Below are 18,874 nucleotides of genomic sequence, written 5' to 3' on the forward strand. Positions count from 1 at the left end.
TTCATTTTACAGGCCACAGCGCCTGCCCCAGGTCACAGAGGCCAAGGTGACACCGACACCCAGGACTTCTGTGCTACAAAGTGCTGTCTCCTATCTGTTCTTCTGGGTCTACACTAGATGAAATTCTTCAAGGGTAGCCATTAGTACCAGTGTAGTCACTGGAGTTCTGTCACTTTCTAATCCAAGAATCACAACAACTTAAAGATCTTAATAGCTTCTTAGCAAACAGTATAATGGAAAGAGAACTGGAGTCTCTCCCTCCTAAGATCCTTTCTGGCTTAGTCTTTGTAGTTGGAAGCTCCCTGTTTGGGGTGTTCTCCACTGTCCTGTGTGGACTTGCTTTGTTTTGGCCCCAGGGGCAGAACTAAGAATAATGGGTGCCAACTTCAGCTTGAGATAAGAGCTGCCCCGTGTGAAAGGCACGGCCTTGGGAGGCCCCTGAGAGCTCTGCAGACCACGCTCCAGCAGGGAAAGGCTTCTCATGTTAAATGCTGTGCTTGGTTGCAGGCTCCTGAGAATGGATCAGGCCTGGAAGAAACGTGATATTTTTACTGGATGCTCCCCAAAGTTTGCTTAAGCATTTATCTCAAACCTCATTAAATATACCTGGGAAATAACTAGTCAAGGTCAGATGAGGCTCTTTGGTTGACCAGAGCAGTCAGGGATTCCATGAAATTCTCTCCAGGCCTGGCTTACAGCAGTACACCACACACACCAGCCCCCAAGCTCAGTCAGTTCAGCTTTATTTTAGTGCTGGTTTTTGTCATCCCCTACCCCCATCTCAGCAGCTGCACTAGCGATAATCTCAACGGTCTTATGAGGTCTCCTCTCATCCTCTGTGGTGAGGGGCTAAAGACATAGCCAAGGCCAGGTGGCAGAATCAACAGCCTTGATTGAACTGCCAGAGGGAGAATAAAGACCTCTGAGGGGCTAGCTTTTGTTTTTGAGAGTCAAATTATCTGGGGCAAAAGGAGATCAAAAATCAAAGGCTACTTCCTTTTAACACAAATTAGGGCAGGTGACAACCTAAGCAGCACTGAGGAGGAATAAGGAAAAGATTATATTCCTCAACTACCAAGGATGGAGTAAAAAATGCTTTTAAGAAAACAAAGCTGTCCCCCCTCCCCTCAGGAAGCCCCGCTGGCCCTATGGATCTCCACCTCAGCTTTCTAACTAAGCACCAGTTGAGGGCCAGACTCCCTACTCTCCCTCAGCAGGAAGAGCAGGCAGTCAGGAGACCCTTCTCAAACCCAAACTCTTCCTTCCCAGGGTAGCTTATCTTACTGTCTATTCAGACCCTTCAAAGGGCTACCCATCCTCAAATTTCCACACCATCCTAGAAAAATGTTCCACATCCGTTAAAGAAACCCAAACTTTCCTTTGTCACATACAGAATAGCTAAAGCCCTTCATGGGAGGGGTTGTTGTCTCCCAAGGGGCCTGCACCAGCCTTGAAGCTTCTGCACAGGCCCTCTTCTCCACACTAGATGGGGGATAGGCCATGTGGAAGCTGGGTTTGCTATTCCACAGAATTAGGACTAGGGCAGGGGGAGGAACTCTGGAACCCTGAGCAGGATACCCTTACCAGGAAGGGAAGGGAGAGACCAGGCTGACAGCTCACAGCCCTGGCTCCATTAGTGCCCTTTGCCAGGGAGAGGGCCTCTCCCTGTCAGAGGATCATTACCCTTTGAGTTACAGGAAAGAGAAAAATTTTCACAATCTATACTAAGGTCCCTACTCTGCCCACAGTATGATCTAGGGACTTAAAAAAACCAGAGGGGCACTGCCTACCTACCCTGAATTCCGAAAAATGGAGCTTGGACCAAAATGACAACTGAATCTGTCTGGCTCTGTGAAATCTCACTCCCCTCCAAAGGCACCAAATATCAAGCTCTTTGGGACTTTTCCCCTAGCTGCTGGGACAGGACAGGAGAGGGCTGGAAGAGCTCACAGGCTGGCATTAGAAAAGTTTAAGATGGACCTTGTGCCTCCCTGATCAGCACCCTCAGGAGGAAGTGCAAAAACTGGGAGACATCTTGCTGAAATAGTCCACAGAATCCTTGGTAAACCCTGCAGGGCAAAAGGCTGCCCCCAGCATACTTCCTCTAGTTAGACCAATACTTCTTTCTTTTTTGGCACCTCTGAGATGAGAAGCCTGCCTCAAAGGGCCAGAGAGACCAAGGGCATCACGTCACACAAAATATCACAACAGCAGCCTGCCAGGCAGCCAGGCCATACCAGGGTGGCCCCAGATACTGGGGGGAGAGGCCACTTGGCAAAGGTAAAAGTTGGAGTAGCTCAAGTGTGGCCCCTGAATCTTCCCCTAGCTGCTAGGGCTCCCTCCCTCCTCTTGGATAAAATAGCTGCTGTATTCACCCCAAGAGAGACCTGAGGGATGCAGATGCTGAAGAGCAGACAGCCTGGCTAATTTAAGTAAGAAAAGCCCAATGACTGGAATTAGGAATGGTGGCTTTCACCAACAGCCTCAACTCCTCAGGCCCCTCTGAACACACCTCCCTGTACTGGAATCAAAACAGGAACCTCGATAGAGGCTCAGCACCAAGTTTCCCACAAGGGAACTCCCAATACCAAACAAAAACTATGCCCCTTCTCTGCATGGGCACTAAGATCCTCTCGGGGGGATGAGACATGGCCTCATCCATCCACCATGGTGGGTGAGGAAGGAACCCCAGGGACATGGCAGTGGAAGGACCAGTTCACTTTAGCCTTTGGTCCCAATGATGGCACAGTCTACAAAACCCATGGGCACTGGGGAGGCAGGGAGGGGTACTGCTGGCGAGGTGGATGGGCACTGTGGCTCTACAGTAATATGTCCCAAAGCTACCCGTGCTGAAAACATGAGAATCAAAGGGGTTAAACCAAACACAGGAAACATCAGCCTGACAGGACACATGATACTCCCTTCCCCAAGAGTTGGCTTGGGAGGGGGAGAAGTTAAAGGTTGCACTGACCCCTTGAGAAAAAAAAAATGTCTACTGGGTACCCGGGGTCAGATCAAGGACAAAATGAAAAAATTAACACCAAAAGAACAACAAAAAACCACAAACTGGTGTTCAATTGTTGCTCCAGCAGAGCAGATGGACAAGATCTGGCCAGGCTTCCTCCTGGACACCAGCTTTCTGCATGGGCCACATGGCTCAGGACTGAGGGAAGACAGGAAAGAAAACTCAACTCTGGCTACCATCATAAACATAAAAGCAACAGGAAAATGAAACCAGCCCCCAATAAGGACAAATGCACCCCAGCATATCTGACATGATTAGAGGCAGGGGCTGCTTATTAAAAAAAAAAAAAAAAAGGACTGGGGATAGGGGGCAGAGGAAAAGCCAGAGGAGAAAGAGGAAAGCAAAGAGTTGCTGGGGATACCTTGCCCCCGTTGGGTCTGGTGGCTGTAAACCTCAAACCCAGTCCAAAAGCTGCCTGTGTCTGTAAACAAAAACCCTCCACTGAGAAACAGGCCACTTGGCCATATTGGGTGGGTCCCTGGGTGGCAGGCCTGGCACTCCATGCTTCCCACACCCTGGTCCCACCTCAGCCCTAAGGGACAGCCTTATACAGAGATGTCTCTCCCCTTCAAAGGGCAGTTACTCTTCAGTTTTAAATATGTTGTTTCTTGCAGAAGAAACAAACCTTAAAGAAAACAAAACAAACAAAACACAACACAACAATGTCCATGGAGCTTCGCATCCTTAAGGCGTTCTCTTAAGTGTCAGCATCTGGCTCCAGAGCCTCTGGGCCATCCCGGGATGCCCCTGCCAGGCTCATCACCTCTACGTTGAATGCAGCGGGATGACGAATTTGCAGCCAAAAGGTGAGCGGTAGTTGATGCCCACCTCCTGGAACACCTGCTGAGGGATGCCGATGTCACACAGGTAAACACGTCCCGCACGTTCACCGAGGGGCAAGGGCAGGCCCAGGGCCAGGGACCACTTGGCGTCGATGCCCAGCTCGGCCTCACACATTGGCGGGTCTATGCTAAGGACAGGCGCCCGGTTCTGATTGGCCCAGTCCACAGCTGCTTTGTACCAGGGCTGGTCTCGGAGGAAGGCATTCTCGTGACAATCCAGGCAATTGATCACCAGGTCCACAGGGCTGGTGGGGAGATCTGCAAGTGAAAACAATCAAATCTAACTCTGGCCTTAAAGACTGCCCTGCAGTAGGGCACTTGCCTCAGTTTCTGTAAACACCAATCATTCCTATGCCTGATCACATACTCTCCCAAGCAAGAGGCTGTCCCAAGTGCTTAACATCCATATTTCTCTTGTGGACAGCTGCACTCATACCCTGAACAGACAACAGACAACAGCTCTGCTTTGGAAAGGCAAAGTTTCGGGGAGCCCAGCTATCCTGTGAAAGCAGCATGCAGAAATAGGACTATGCTTGGAGCAACCAGGGGACCCTGAGCAAGGCAGTTAATCACTTGGTGCAGCAGCTTCCTCATCTGTAAGATAAAGGGTTCTAAGAGATGCTCTCTAGCAATAAATCCTAAAGACTGTAATAGGATAGGGACAAGCATTTCAAGTGCAACTAAATGGGTTAGACCTTAAGGCGAACTCACAACCAAAACACATTTCTCCCTCCCTAAGGCAGACTCAGAATGTCTTCTGTGGTAAAAGCTCTGCTTAAGAGGCTCCACAAAAGGGAGTTGACATTCCAATCCATTCTGGGAACCATGATCCAGGCTTTAAGCTGGGCTCATTCTCCCTTTAGCCTCCAAGCCACCATTCTGGACACAAAGGGAGGCTGAATTCTGCCCCTACCACCCACTGCAGTTAAGATTGAATCTCCCTCCCAGCACTGCCTGAAAAGAAAGATTTCTGGGCAGGGGAATGTACACAAAGCTGAGGGGTGGCCTGTCTAAGGTCACATGGCTACCACCACCATCATCACTGTCATATCATTTTCACAGGGCTTCAAGGTTTCCAAAGTTCTTTACAAATATCTCACTTTGTCATGACAATCTTGGGAAGTAGGTGCTATTATTCACCCCATTTTACAGATGAGGACCCTGAGACAGACAGAGGCGCCTTGCCCAGGATCACCATACAGTTGTGTCTGAGGCCAGAGTTGAACTCGAGTCCTCCTGGCTCTGTCAGCTGCCAAGACTCTTGCTTCTACGCCAGTGCCCACTGTCTAACAGCCAGATTGATAAGGTGCTTACCAAACATCTTCCTCACAATCACCTGGTGAAACAGGTAGTATAAGGACCATTATTCCGTTTTTTGCAACTGAGAAAACAGAAAGGCTCAGTGGCTTCTCTAAAATCACAGAGTAAGCAAACACTGGTGCTGGAATTTAAACTCATGTCCTAGGATCTAGAACTGGAAGAAACCTTAGGAATCCTTTACACTGGGGCTTTTTAATCATTTTTGTGTAGTGGAACCTGTTGGCAGTGTCTGGTGAAGCCTACGGATCCTTTCTTAGAATAGTGTTCTTTAATGCATAAAACAAAATACATAGGATTACAAAAGAAACAAATTCTACCAAAATAGTTACCAAAATATTCTTTAAAAGTTCACAGGCCCCAGGTTAAGAACCTCTGATCTAGATCAGCCCCGTCAGCTTACAGATGAGGAAACTGAGGCACAGAGACAAGCATTTATCCAGTGCTCCAAGTCACCCAGAGTAAGTATCAAAGCAATATTCTAAGCCAAGTCTCCTGATTCCAAGTTCTCTGTTCTCTCCATTGCCTGTTGCCACCTCCTCCTGGGGGAGGGAGGGGCCATGTGTTCTCTGTTCTACTGTTCCAGGCCTTAGGGATCACTGAGAGAGCCTCCAGCCCTCAGGGATGAAGGTCAGCTTCCTCTGACACATCCCTCACCCCAGGCCTAGCAGATTCTATTCTGTACGGGGGAAGCTTGGTCTTTTTAGAATGTGTGCCTACCTTTCCACATGGGCTGAATTTTGTACTTCTTTGGATCCCCAGGGTCCTACCCGGGAGGCTCATAAAGTACTTGTGGCTGCTGATGAACAACCCTGGTGAGTGAAGTCGGTACCTGATTCACTGTTCAACTTAAGGGAGTGGCTTCTACCCTTAGTTCCCTCTGGTGTAAAGTGAAGGGGTTGGAGGTGCCTTCCATCAGTAATATCCTCTTAAGAACTGGCCAGCCTATGAATAATGCCATTGTTTCTACTCACTGCCAGCAGAGGGCAGAAACAGACTGCAAAAGTCAGCTATAAGGAGACCAATTAGCCCTGAAATTCCCTTCCTAGCAAAGGCTCACAGAAAGTTATCCTGGCTGGGAAAGGCCCTTGCCCAGGGTCACACAGCAAGTAAGAGGCAGGGCCAGGACTAGGGCCCAGGTCTCCAGCCTCTCAGTCTGCAGCAGAGTAATGTGAGAGGGAGGGGGAGGGGAATGGAAGCCTTAGCCACCTCAGTACTGCCCTGCCCTGAGGACCAGTGCCCTCACTTACCTTTGAGACTGGACACCTGCTGGCCCTGTGTCTTGCTGAAGAGGGATAGTTCATTGGTGATAGACTCTAACATCTTGACAAAGTTGGGCAGGAAGAGGATGACGTGAACATCGTGGTTGGCAAGGTGTCGCCCACAGCTTATCCCCTGAGCCCCCTTCACATGGGGACCGCAAAGTAGGGCTACTGTAGGCCTCTGGTGGACATTCTTGGGATTCAATCTGCAAAGGAGGGATGGGGGCAGGACATAAGCTACTAGTTCTTCAGACCAAGCCACCCAGTACTAGTCAATTGTCTTCCATCCACATCTCCTTAGCAGGCTGCTCCTCCATGTATCTGCAGCTGGGTATATTTATGCTAGCCAAACACACCTAGACTAAAAGACTGGCATTCCCATTTGCCCCTGACTTGAAGCTGTGCCATCCGGACTAATAGCCCTAATATTCCTGCCATTTCATCACCTTGGCTAACTTAAGAACCATCAATGGCTCCCTAATTACTTAGGGTGGCAAGTCCAAAGCCTCTGCCTTGCTTTCCATTACCTGGCCCCCTTTATTTCTCTGGCCTTTCCACTGCTCAGCATACGGCATGACACCAGCTAGGTCATCTCTCCATTGTCTCTGCCAATGCCACATTCAATCCTGACCTTGTTGTTGCTCCATGTGGACCGCTCTTAACTAAAACCTGCCATTCCAGCAAGGCCCAGCTCAAACCCTGTCTTCTCCGGGAAGTCTTCTCTGCCCATGGTGATCACTATCACTCTCTTTTCTGACTCTACATCATTCCATTTAGCATTTGTAAAATGAATAACCTTGAAGGGGAGAGGAAGAGACAACCTGGACATTTTTACAGCTTATATAAAGATTGAGAAGCATCTACACAAAGGGCCTAGGTTAAGGGTTGTCTGGATCACAAAATGTTCATTTAGTGATGGGATCCCAGCCTCAGAGCTGGAAGGAACCTTAAGAGACCACCCAGTCCAATCCCTTCATTTCAAAGATGAAGAGAAATGAGAGCCAATGAGAAGAGCTTGCTTGAGACCACGGAGTGTCAGAGCTGTACCTCAAGCCAGGTCTTCTAGCTCCACATCCAGTGCTTTTCCTACTACCATGTTCTGTCTCCTAACCCAAACTATACTAAAGACCAGGGAAATAGTTATATTTTCTTCCTCCTCAGCAGATTTAAGTGCAGTGGTTCTCGGGAGGTTCAGGGGTGAAGATAACAAAGACAGAGACCACAGCAGACATCGGTTACAGAGAAAGACAGGCAAGAATGGAGGGAAGACTGGGAAGACAGATAATGAGGGAAAGAAGCTAAGGGAGGGAGACAAGCAAGGAGCAGGGTCCACAGATGGGGAGAGAGACAGATGGTGGCGGCCTCTCAGGAATAATGATCAGACACTGTCCTCAGAAGGATGCTCTAGATCGGGGGTCTTAAACTGGTTCCATTGCTAACCTGTGACCCCTTTGCTCAGCAGTTTGTTGGTGTTGTGTGGCTTGAGGGCATGTGCAATGCACACACAGTGCCCATGCTTTGTGCTGCCAGAAACACCTTGGATTCATTACAAGTTTGATTTTTTAATTTTTGGTTGCACATTCGGAAATCTTTTATTGTTACCAAATTTTTCATGACTACATGTGGGGTTGAGACCCACAGTTTAAGAAGCGCTGCTCTAGATAAAGAGTTCTATGTGGGTTCTGAGAAGCAACTTCACCTCAAATCCTCTCCAGGGATGCTCTCAGGGTGGGACTCAAGAAGGGAATTTCATGATTAGCTAGAGGGTTTCTTTGACGACCCTGCTCCCTTTTGCAGGAGCTCACTCCAGAACATCACCAAAGGCTCAGGGGCTCTGCTCCCCATGATGGCCTGATATCTGGTTACAGTACATTTAGGCAATGGAATTATTAGGGATAGACATGCACATTCAAAGGGGAGAAAGTCCTCAGAGAGGGTTGAGAGTCCTATTTTTCTTTGAGCCTCAGTTCTCTACTCCTCAAAGTGAGGGGGTTGGCCTTAATCTCTCAGGTCCCTTGAGGTGCCCTTCTAACTCTCATGACCCATACAATCATATTCAAAAGAGGCCTTCTGCCATCCAGCCTCTGTTCTTTCCTTTTTCAGGATGCTGATGCTTCTTTTGATTAAATGAAGTCTTACTGGGCCATTGATAACAGTGGGAGGATCTGGAAACGTTGTGGGCCCAGAGTAAAGAAGACCTCCCAGGTCCTCAAGGAAGGCTTCAAGAGAGATTGGAATAAAATGGGTTTAGCTGTAAACTGAGAGCTTGGATTCTGCTTCCCTGTGAGAGAATGCATTTGGGTGAGGCCTAGGCTTTCAAAGTGGCTCAGCAAATGCCTCTTAGACTCTGTGAGGGGAATATAACTGTTTTTATGTTAAGTCTCTGACCCTATGGACTTTATCTGAAGAAGTTAGAATCCTCCTTCTCCCTGAAAGTCAGCAATGTCATTCATGAATCCTTAGGAACAGTGTGTTGTTTGTGACAGGAGAAGGGAGGGAAAGCAGTTTACAGCTAAACCCACTTTATTCCCACCTGACTTACCTGTGCTTAGAACAGGGAGGGTAGCGGTATCCAAGCCCAGAGGACACTTTTGGGGGGAATCTTGGGTGATTAACTTGGGACAAGTTCACAGACAGAACTTCAGGATATCCTAGAGGGCAGCCTTGGGACCATAGATCTCAGTCAAGAAAGGACAGATCAAAGGAATGGTAACTGGCCAATGGAGAGGCAAGGTGAGAGTAGAGAGGAGGGAAGGCCTTGGGAATACTATAGAGGAAAAGCAACTCTGATCATGGGACATAAGGAAGAACCAAACTAACTCCCTGCCTGCAAAGTGGGTAGCTATTTGTCACTCGGCAGGATACCCTTAAGCATGAGTGTCTCTTCTGTGCAAGGCACTATGTGGTGGTGAAACATTAAAGATGCTGATCTCCAAACCTCAAGCCCCACCCTGCCCCCAGGCCCCCAGGTTCAACATAAACTGATTCACCTGTTAGGTCCTCCCAGCAGGGTCAGGGCCATTTGGCTGGCACAAACTCCAGTCATCTCCAACCGACGTTCCAGTGTCAGACCATGCTTCTCAGCTACCGATAACAGCTTCTTGTGCAGCTCATAGGAGACACTCGGGACAACCAGCCCAGAGTCTGTGACTCAGAAAGGAAGTGGAGAGGAGGAAGAAAGAAATGAATAAGGGCAATGGGCCTTGAATATTCAGGTACAGTCTTCTCATCATCTGAGCCCTGGAACAAGTTATGTTTTGATATTTTCTGAAAGCTCAAAAAGCTAAAGTAGAAGTGACTTTCAGCTTTGGCTCCTTTTAAAGTAAATGTAATTGAGAATAACAACCTAGTGGTCCAAATACAGACCAGGCCCCAAACACGATCTCTTAGAAAGCTGAGATATACATATAGACGCCCATGCCCAGAGGTATTGTCTGAAAAATTATATGTATTGCCATATAAATATATACACGTGAAAGGTTCTCTTTTTCACCTTTACTCCAACTCATCAAAGGATTTTCACCCTTTGTGCTTTTTTTCATCTTGTTCACTTCTGTTGAACCTCAATAACAAGTGTGAACACAGGTTTTAGACAAGTCTGATTTAGAAAAGAAGTTCAGTCTATTTAGGACCGAAACAGTATGATGCCCTTGTAGCAGCATAAATACAATCCCCCTCATTTTACAGATGACAAGTGGAGACACAGGGAGGTGATGAGCTTTGTCCCCAGTCACAGAGTAAGGGGAAGAAGTCAAACTTGGGTTTTCTGATTCCAAGCCTTGTACTTTTCCCACAAAGCACAAACCATTCCATGAGAAATTCAAGATTTCAATGAATGTGGGGGTCCACTTCATACTCAAATTCACTGCTGAGACATCTATCCTAACAATTTCCTGGGCACACATCTGAGAATGAGAGAGACTTTTCCACTGCGAAATTAGAGAAGTCCACCTCACCAGGGTTATTTTTCTGAAAGCACCAAACAATGGTCCTTCCTCACCCTTTTCTAGGCCTCATTCCCCAGAAGCCATATCTTAAAACTGTCAAAAGGTCCTTAGGGATAGAAGTATAATAGATGCTCAAACATTTTCCAACCTTTGCCATTTAAATGGCAATGCTAGGTCATTTGTTCATCTTTTTCTCACTCTTCCATGTCCTGGTCCATAGTTTTGTCTTTTCCTAATAAGATCAACCTTGCTTAGACTCGGAATTTAACTTAGCTATTAAAAAATACTGAATATATTTTCTCTATTAGAAATGGAAATAAATGTGTAGAGAATAGCAGGATGGTATTCCCGTTATTCCCAAAGCAAAACATTTATTTCAGTCATTTATTCAACAAACATTATGTACCTATAATGAGAAGTACAGTTACATTCTGGAAAGAAAAAAAGAAATAATAAATGATACCTACCACCTTCCAGGAGAAAAGTGTGGGGGGTGGTCTACCCCATATACATAAATATATAGGTTAGACCAGAGTTTCCCAAACTTATTTGGCCTACTGACCCCTTTTCAAGAAAAAAAAAATTACTCAGCACTCCCTTGGAAATCTACTTTCTTTAACCCTTTAATGATTTTTTTTAGAAATCTGCATCATTTCAAAAAATATAAAATCTTTTTAAAAAATGATGCATCTTAAATTTAATACATTCTAAATATGTGGGTTTTTTCCTGCATAGAAATTCTGATGATGCAATATTGTGTCATGTAACTGTATAGTATCAAACTGTAAACAAGTCGTCACATGCACATATTCCTGCCGATGCATGCTGGACTTCCTGACAACGTGCAACACCCTCGCCTGCCAACACTTGCTTGTCAAGACCTTTTGGTGGACTTGACCACTGATCGGTTATAAGTTGCATTTTATGTGTTTATTTGGAAAATAATGTAATCACTATGACTTTAACCTGTTACACAACAGATGAAACATACAAATTTTTTCAAAAATTTCTTCTCTTCTTCTTTTCCTTATGCTTCCACTGCCCCCCTGGATCGTTCGAGTACCCCCCAGGGGGCCATACTGCTCACTTTAGGAACCTCTGGGTTAGACCATAATAAATCTATGAGGCTATAAAATGATGAAATTAGATGAGGATGGAAAAGATTTCCAGCTATGGGAATTAGGAAAGACTTCCTGAAGGAGATGCCACTTGAATTGGCCTTTAAAGGATGAGTAGATGTACTTCTGGCCATGACCAACAGAAGAATTTGTTTTGCTTAATTATGCATGTTTGCTACAAAGATTTTCTTTCTTTCAGAGTGTGTGTGTGTGTGTGTGTGTGGTAATGTGGTGAGAAGAAAAAAATGTACACTAGAAAAAAAATTAATTTACAAAAGTCACTGAAAAAAAACATCTCTCAAATCTCACGTTCTCAAGGTCTTTCCCAGTCTGTCTCACCTCCACTGCTAGTGCCTTCCATCGCAGATTATCTTTCATTTATACTATTATCTTGCATGTACACAGATATTTGCATGTTGTCTTCCCCATTGGAATGAGTTTCTTGAGGGCAAGGGTCTTTGCCTTTCTTTTTATTCCCAGAATTTGATACACAGTAAGCACTTAAATATCATTTTGTTTGATCCTGACAACAACACTGGGAGGTAGGTGCTATTATTATCTCCATTTTACAGATGAGGAAACTGAGGCCCAGAGAGGTTAAATGATCTGCCCATAGTCAGGATGTGTATAAGGCAGGATTTGAACTTGTCTTCCTGAATTCAGGTGCAGAGTTGGAAGCGTGAGAAGTCAACAGGGAGACTGGAGTTGGGAGGGGAACGAATCTGAGATTATGAATAGCCTGAATAAAGCCATGGAGCTGAAAGTGTGGGGACACATTGAAGAGAAAGTGAGTCATCACTTTCCAGGTGGCTGGAATACGGAATAGAAGTGGAGAATAGTCAGAGAGATGGGCAGGAAATTTAACATCCCCTCACTTCCATTTTATTTTGAAACATCAGAAAACAGGAATCCAAAAAAAAAATTGAAGACCCAGACTTTCCTAGATAGCAAAGGCCAAGAATGCTTACATTGAAATTATGTGGTCTGAATTCTAGGTATTTCACACGGTAGTATCCAATTACTATTCCTGGGCCTTGAGCAACCAAGAAAGGAAAGTAACTAGCAGACTTATGTCAGATTCTATAAGTAACTTTAATTGCTTGGTCATCTGAATCGCCCCACTAGAGGCCAATTTTACTTTTAAAACATCACAGCTGGCTGGTGGTCAGCAAAGCAACAGCCAAAAAGCTGCTACAATATAGACTGATAAAAACAAGAGACTTTTTCTTTATGGATGCATCATCAATCTCATTGGTATGACATTGATTTGTAAATGAAACTAGAAAGACAACAACAAAACATGAAATGGAACAGATCGGCTCACATTTCTATGGGGATCTATTCTCATCAACAGTGTCAATGGAACCTCCATATTTGGACATCACTTATTTATCAGTGGCATTAGCTTTTATGAAGCTGGCAAAAGTAGCTGGACCTAAACAGATACAGGAGAAATCCAAGCTCAAACACAACTGACAAAATTAAATTTTATTTTTTTATATCACCATCATGTTTAGATATACTTTAGCCCCCAACCTCCAAAACGAATGTTCCTTCATAACAAAGATAACAACCAATACAGTGAACATGGCCAACAATATATGCAATATTCTGTCCTTACAGTCCCTGACTTCTCTTAAGAGAAGATAGAGGCATTTCATTCCCTCTTCTCTAGGATCATTGTTGGCTGTTAAATTATTCTAAGTTCAACCTCCTTTTTAGGGATTTTTTGTTTAAATTGTTTCAATCACTATGTATTCAGTCTTACTGTTCTTCTCATTCTATTTGTCTCACAGCATTGGTTCCTAGAAATCTTCTCCATGCTTCTCTGAATTCCTCATATTTCTAAGCCACAGTGGAGTTCAGTCATTTCCCAAGCAAGCAACATTCATTTTGTTTCCAATTCTTTGCTACTATTTGCACGCTAGAACTTTGTTTCTGTCTTTGATCTCCTTAAAGAAGATACATGACCAGCAGACGCATGGGTCAAGGGGTCAAATAGTTTATTTTCTTGCACATTTCCAAATTATCAAACAGAACAGTGGACTAACCAAAAGTGTATTAATGTAAGATAATAATTGTATGACTACTCAGGGTTCAATTTTCAAGCTATCTCAAGTAGAAACAGATTCAAAAAGAACAGAAAAAAAAATCATAGATGATACTATCACCCCCAAAAGCAGACTGAGAAGACATCGGCAACAATCAGACAAGTCAGCTGTCTGCTCTCATCTTGATAATATCCTCTTATGGACAGTCTATGAATATATGGGATATTCTTCATGAAAACACAAGAAGGAAATGAAGGCTTTCACAATCCACCACATCTATGTTTATAGATTACAAAGAAGCAACTGCTGCTATAAAACAAATGCAAGGCTCTGCTAGAATAAGCCATCTCCCAGTGCACATTATCATACACTTTTTTTCCATGACAAACCATCCAGCAATGATCACCAAAAATCTTCAACAATATAATGAAGATGTCCTGTTCAAGTTCAAACAGAAGAAGGATTCTCTATTCATAGAGGGGTGGTACAGGCACTCTTATTTGTAGTAGGCATTTTACTGACTGTATTGAGTGTGGAAACACTAGGACTTTCCATTGAGATCCATACTGATATAAAAGAAAAACCAACAGAAGGAAGAACACATATTGTGCAAATTATGCAAATGATTTGAACAGACAACCCACAGGGAGTCCATCAATATATTTTGCTGGGTCCACAACTGAACAGGAGGTGGTGTCTGGGCTGTATCACATCGGTAAAAATATACAAAACTTTGAGTAATTATAAGTAACTGAATACCACCAAAGTCCCTATTTTTAATACCAATATTCTTCCTGTGATACAGCATAACTGCGATCATGGAACACCATGCTTGTGGAAGAGTTACAATATAGGTGGTACAAAAAACAATAGAAGAATGACCACCATCTTCTCTGAGGCATCTAAGAGAACCAAGCACATCATATTGCAAGGAGCAATATATTGTTATATTAATACATATCATATCTTAATATATGTTACAAACATTTATAAAAATGACAGCCATTCCCTTGTAGATAAGTGGTCAGGGGAAATAAAAACAGGCTGTCCTCAAAGCAAGAAATCTAAGCAATGAATAGATGTATAAAAATGCTCCAAATAATAACTAAAGAAACACAAATTAAAACAATTTTGAGATTCTACCTCAAACCTATCAGACTGGCAAAGATAATAAAAAAGGAAAATGACAGCTGTTGTAGGAGTTGTGGGAAGACAGGCAAACTGATACATTGTTGGTGGAATTATAATTAGTCCAGCCATTCTGGAAAGCAATCTGAAACTATATCCCAAAAGTTACTAAACTGTGTCATACCCTCATATCATCACTACTAGATCATACTCCAAAGAGATCAAAGAAAAGAGAAATACATCCTCTATGTACAAAAACTTGCACAGCCATACCTTTTTTGTAGTGCTGAAGAAATGGAAACAAAGGGACAGCCATCCCTTAGAGAACAGCTGAACAAATTAGGGTATAATAATGTAATAGATTATGTGAGAAATGGAAAAAGGGCAGGACTTCAAGGAAGACTATGTGAGTAGAACCAGGAGAACAGTTTATATAGTAAGAACAACATTGTAAAGAAAAACAACTTTGAAATAACAACAGCCAAGAATTTATATAACACTTTAAGATTAGCAAAGCCCTTTACATAGTTGCCTCTGATATTCAGAACCCTGGAAAGTAGGTGCTATTATCACCCTCATTCTACAAATGAGGAAACTGAGGCAGAAAGCAGTTAAGTGCCCAGGGCCACGTGGCTAGTAAAATCCTGAGGCAGAATTCAAACTCATGTCTTCCTTGACTCCAAGTTCATCGTTCTATCGACTACACCATCTAGCTGCCCTAAATCTTGAAAGACGCTAAGTGCACCTACTGACCCCCCCAACTTCAGACGGCTGATGATGAAGCTGCCTCCTGACAGAAAAGTAATGGATTCAAGGGGCAGAATGAGACAGACATTTCTGTGCATTGCACATGTGTGGATGTGTTTTGCCTGCCTGTTTGTTTATTAAAAAGACTGTTTTTTATTTTATTCAATGGGTAAAGATATTTGGGGAGAAATGGCAACCTGGTCATAATGCTGCCCAAAAAAGGGGGGAAGAAAATAAAGAAGGTTATGAAATCTCCTTTTTTTTTTTGGAGGCAATCAGGGTTAAGTGACATGAATTATCTTTTTCAAAAATTCACTGAAGAGAAGTTCAGAAGGAATTAGACAAGCAGGACAGCTATGGGAATAAACATATTGAACTTATTACACTTTTTTTTTAAAGCAAGCTGTATGCAGAAGATTCAAAGTTTCACAAAGATCTTCTTTTCTGTTCTACTTTGTATATGAAAATGATCGGATTTTTTGGGTTTAAGTTCAAAATAAAGTAAGCTAAAAACTTAGTAAGACATCATCAAAGACATATGACTAGAAAAGTATGTGACCCAGTCATATGATAGTGCAAGTGAGAGAACACACAGTTTGAATAGAGCACTGTTATTTACTAAATATTAGATGAACCACAGAATGCCTTCAGTCTACAGGGTAGCTCCTCCAATTATGCAAAGACCTGCACCTGGGGGGCAGGGGGCAGTGTTGGAAGGGTGAATTGCATTGCCTTTCTCCTCTACTGTCTACTGGCACTCTAACAAAGGGTGGGAAACACAGCAGGTGGTCCATAAATATCTGGGAACTGACTCAGAAAGGGGGCTCTTTCTAGGGGCGTTCCTGGTCAGAGTGAATCTTAGCATCCAATTCCTAGCCCCTCAACATTCACTGGACAGCCACAACATGCAGTGATAGGGAGAATCTTCAATTTCAACTGGCCTTGGGATAGAAAAAGACAACTCTGAGAAGACCTAGAAGATAATTTTCACCATCAATTTCCAAGACAGCCAAATATTCTACCCTTCTAGCCTTTCTGCTGAAGCTGCCATTAGTGGGGCAGCAGGTGTAATCTAACCTTGCATGTTAACAGCTGATTAAAATCACCTTTTTATAGCAGGCCCTACACTTGTACACATGTAACACATTATCAGGACTAATTAGAAACTGTTGGAAGCTGTGTGAAAAAGCCAAATGAACGCTCCAAGTCACAAGGCAACCTCTAAACCTGTCAGACAAGTCACACAACTGCCAGTCTCTTTTCTTGGGAAGTCACGCAAGGTTCAGCTTTCACTCTGCTCCATGCATTTCTTCCCTCATTTATCTGTTTTAAATCCTACAGCTGATGGTGGAATGTGAAGTGGGTGGGGGTCCAAGTTCCCTGACTGGGGCAGTCCAGAGTTCCATAGCTCTGGAATTTGCACTGTCCCCCCAAGAATCCCTGCCCCTTCAGGTGGCCAAAGCTCAAGAGCTCTTTTCACTCCCAAAGCCACTCAAGAAGAATTCAAGGTTGATTCTGAGATCTGCTGTTATGTGTACTTGGCTGTGCTCCTTCCTCTGACCCAGGGAAGACCCACTGCCCTTGCTAGATCCTACAGCTACAAGGTGCATGCCTGTCACCAACTCATTCACCTGTGTTTACTAGTAGCCAACCAACTCAGAGGTAGGGGGCAGGAGAGCAGGGTGCTAATACACAGGGCATGTTTTCATAGCCTAGAGAAAGATGAGGCAAACACACCCCCATAACACTGTGGCATGCAAACTACAGGCCCATACCAACTTTACCCTAATTGCTCTCTGACAGGAATGTACAAGCACCCAAAATGCTTCTCTTCCAATCCCACACGCAAAGCCCAACCAGTCAGACTGGCTTATTCCAATCAGGCCAAGGGACTGACATCTACTCCAACAGTATCAGGAATCAAGGGTCTAGTAGGTACAACTTACCAATAATAATGCCACCGAAACAAAAAAGAACTTAAGACTAACCACAACTAACCATGCTTGGGTTGGAATTCTGGTGGATCTTCATTTCATTGTTTGGAAACTAAAGGAGGTCCCATGGCTTTTGTTAATACTGACACATATTTTACAGCTGCCTGAGAAACAAAGGCAATACAATTATAACTATTTCATGACTTGAACAGCATTTTTGGAGATCTAACTCCAGGATATCACAACATTTCCTAAATGCACTTCATCCCAAAGAGAATTTTATAAACAACTTTTATAAACCCGTGCAGATCATTTCCACGGCATGAACTGAGTGCCTTACTGATTCACGGCACACCACCTTCCACTCCTGCCACCACATGCACCCAAACATCATTCCCTACCATGTACAATTCTGCATGCAATTTTTCTCATGCCTTTCCTTCCACCCTGCACCTTCTCACATCTTTCCATTTTATGTTCACACTCTCCAGCTTCTTCTCATGCTCCTGTGGAACATAAACTACTACCTTGATGTCTCCATCCCACCTAGTATCATTAGGCAAGCTACCTGCCAGGACATGCCTGTTTAGATTCCACAACCATCTGGATATGTATGAGTCAGCTTAGACCACTATCCACAACACAGTACAAAGGAAGGTGGGTCAGTCCTAGGTTGTATCCCAGGGTATTTAATTCCAAAAAACAACAAAAGGACACGGTTGGAATGCTGAGGGTTCTGAAGACACATCATATCAAGGCCCTAGAGTGTTCTATTCTGCAGTGGGATGACAGTGTGCCAACCACCAATCTAGCTGAAACTGTAGCTCCCTGAGGGACAGACAGGAGGCAGCATGTGCCAGGCAAGTATAACCACCATCTCCCCTCAGATCCTAATGGGGACAGCCCAGGACCCTGAGCCCAAGAGCTTTGGGAAGAGCATTCCTTCTAACCCAGCTCCCTCAGCCATCATGTTGGGAAGCAATCCTATGAAGATGTAGCTTGACAACAGCCACAGCTCCTGAAGAGCCAGAAAGAAAAGTTCTTGCGACCAAATTCCTCCTGCATCGTCAAATAGTTCAACTTTAGGAACTGACATGATCTTATCAGTGGAATTAACATCTGCTTTACTGCTACACTGTAAGGGTCACCAGCCTTCTTCTGATGTGCAACTGAAAACCTTCCAGATGTGTCAGTCTCCTCCATTAGGAGCAGGGATAGTCTTACTTTTCTATTTGTATCCCCAGCATTTTGCATATAGTAAGCAATTAATACTGTTTTATTCATTCATACACTCATTCAACAATGGAATTAAAATAGATGAAGTACGAAAAGAAAGTGTAGCTATGGCACTCTCCATTCCATAATTATACTAATTATACAAAGTACTAACTTACAAATACTAACATATTTATACTAACTAAACCTCAGCCAAACTCAGAGATCTCAACTCCTTCCTATTAAAGCTCTACTTAAACAGACTAGTTGAGCAGGAAAAAGCACATC

The 18,874-nt window shown here is 44.0% G+C and overlaps 1 protein-coding gene across 1 annotated transcript in view; it reads right to left on the reverse strand.

The window, feature by feature from the left end:
- Positions 1-726: 726 nt before the first annotated feature.
- Positions 727-18,874, reverse strand: part of EDC3 (enhancer of mRNA decapping 3) — a 63,626-nt gene continuing 45,478 nt past the window's right edge. Inside the window, exons 5-7 of the mRNA XM_036734481.1 lie at positions 9,437-9,590; positions 6,435-6,652; positions 727-4,125 (exon numbers count right to left, since the gene is read on the reverse strand). Of these exons, the coding sequence (XP_036590376.1) occupies positions 3,791-4,125; positions 6,435-6,652; positions 9,437-9,590 (707 nt within the window). The 3' untranslated portion in view covers positions 727-3,790. The remainder of the gene's footprint in view (positions 4,126-6,434; positions 6,653-9,436; positions 9,591-18,874) is intronic.

This window comes from Trichosurus vulpecula, chromosome 8 (assembly GCF_011100635.1).
Source record: "Trichosurus vulpecula isolate mTriVul1 chromosome 8, mTriVul1.pri, whole genome shotgun sequence".
NCBI classification, from domain to species: Eukaryota; Metazoa; Chordata; class Mammalia; order Diprotodontia; family Phalangeridae; genus Trichosurus; species Trichosurus vulpecula.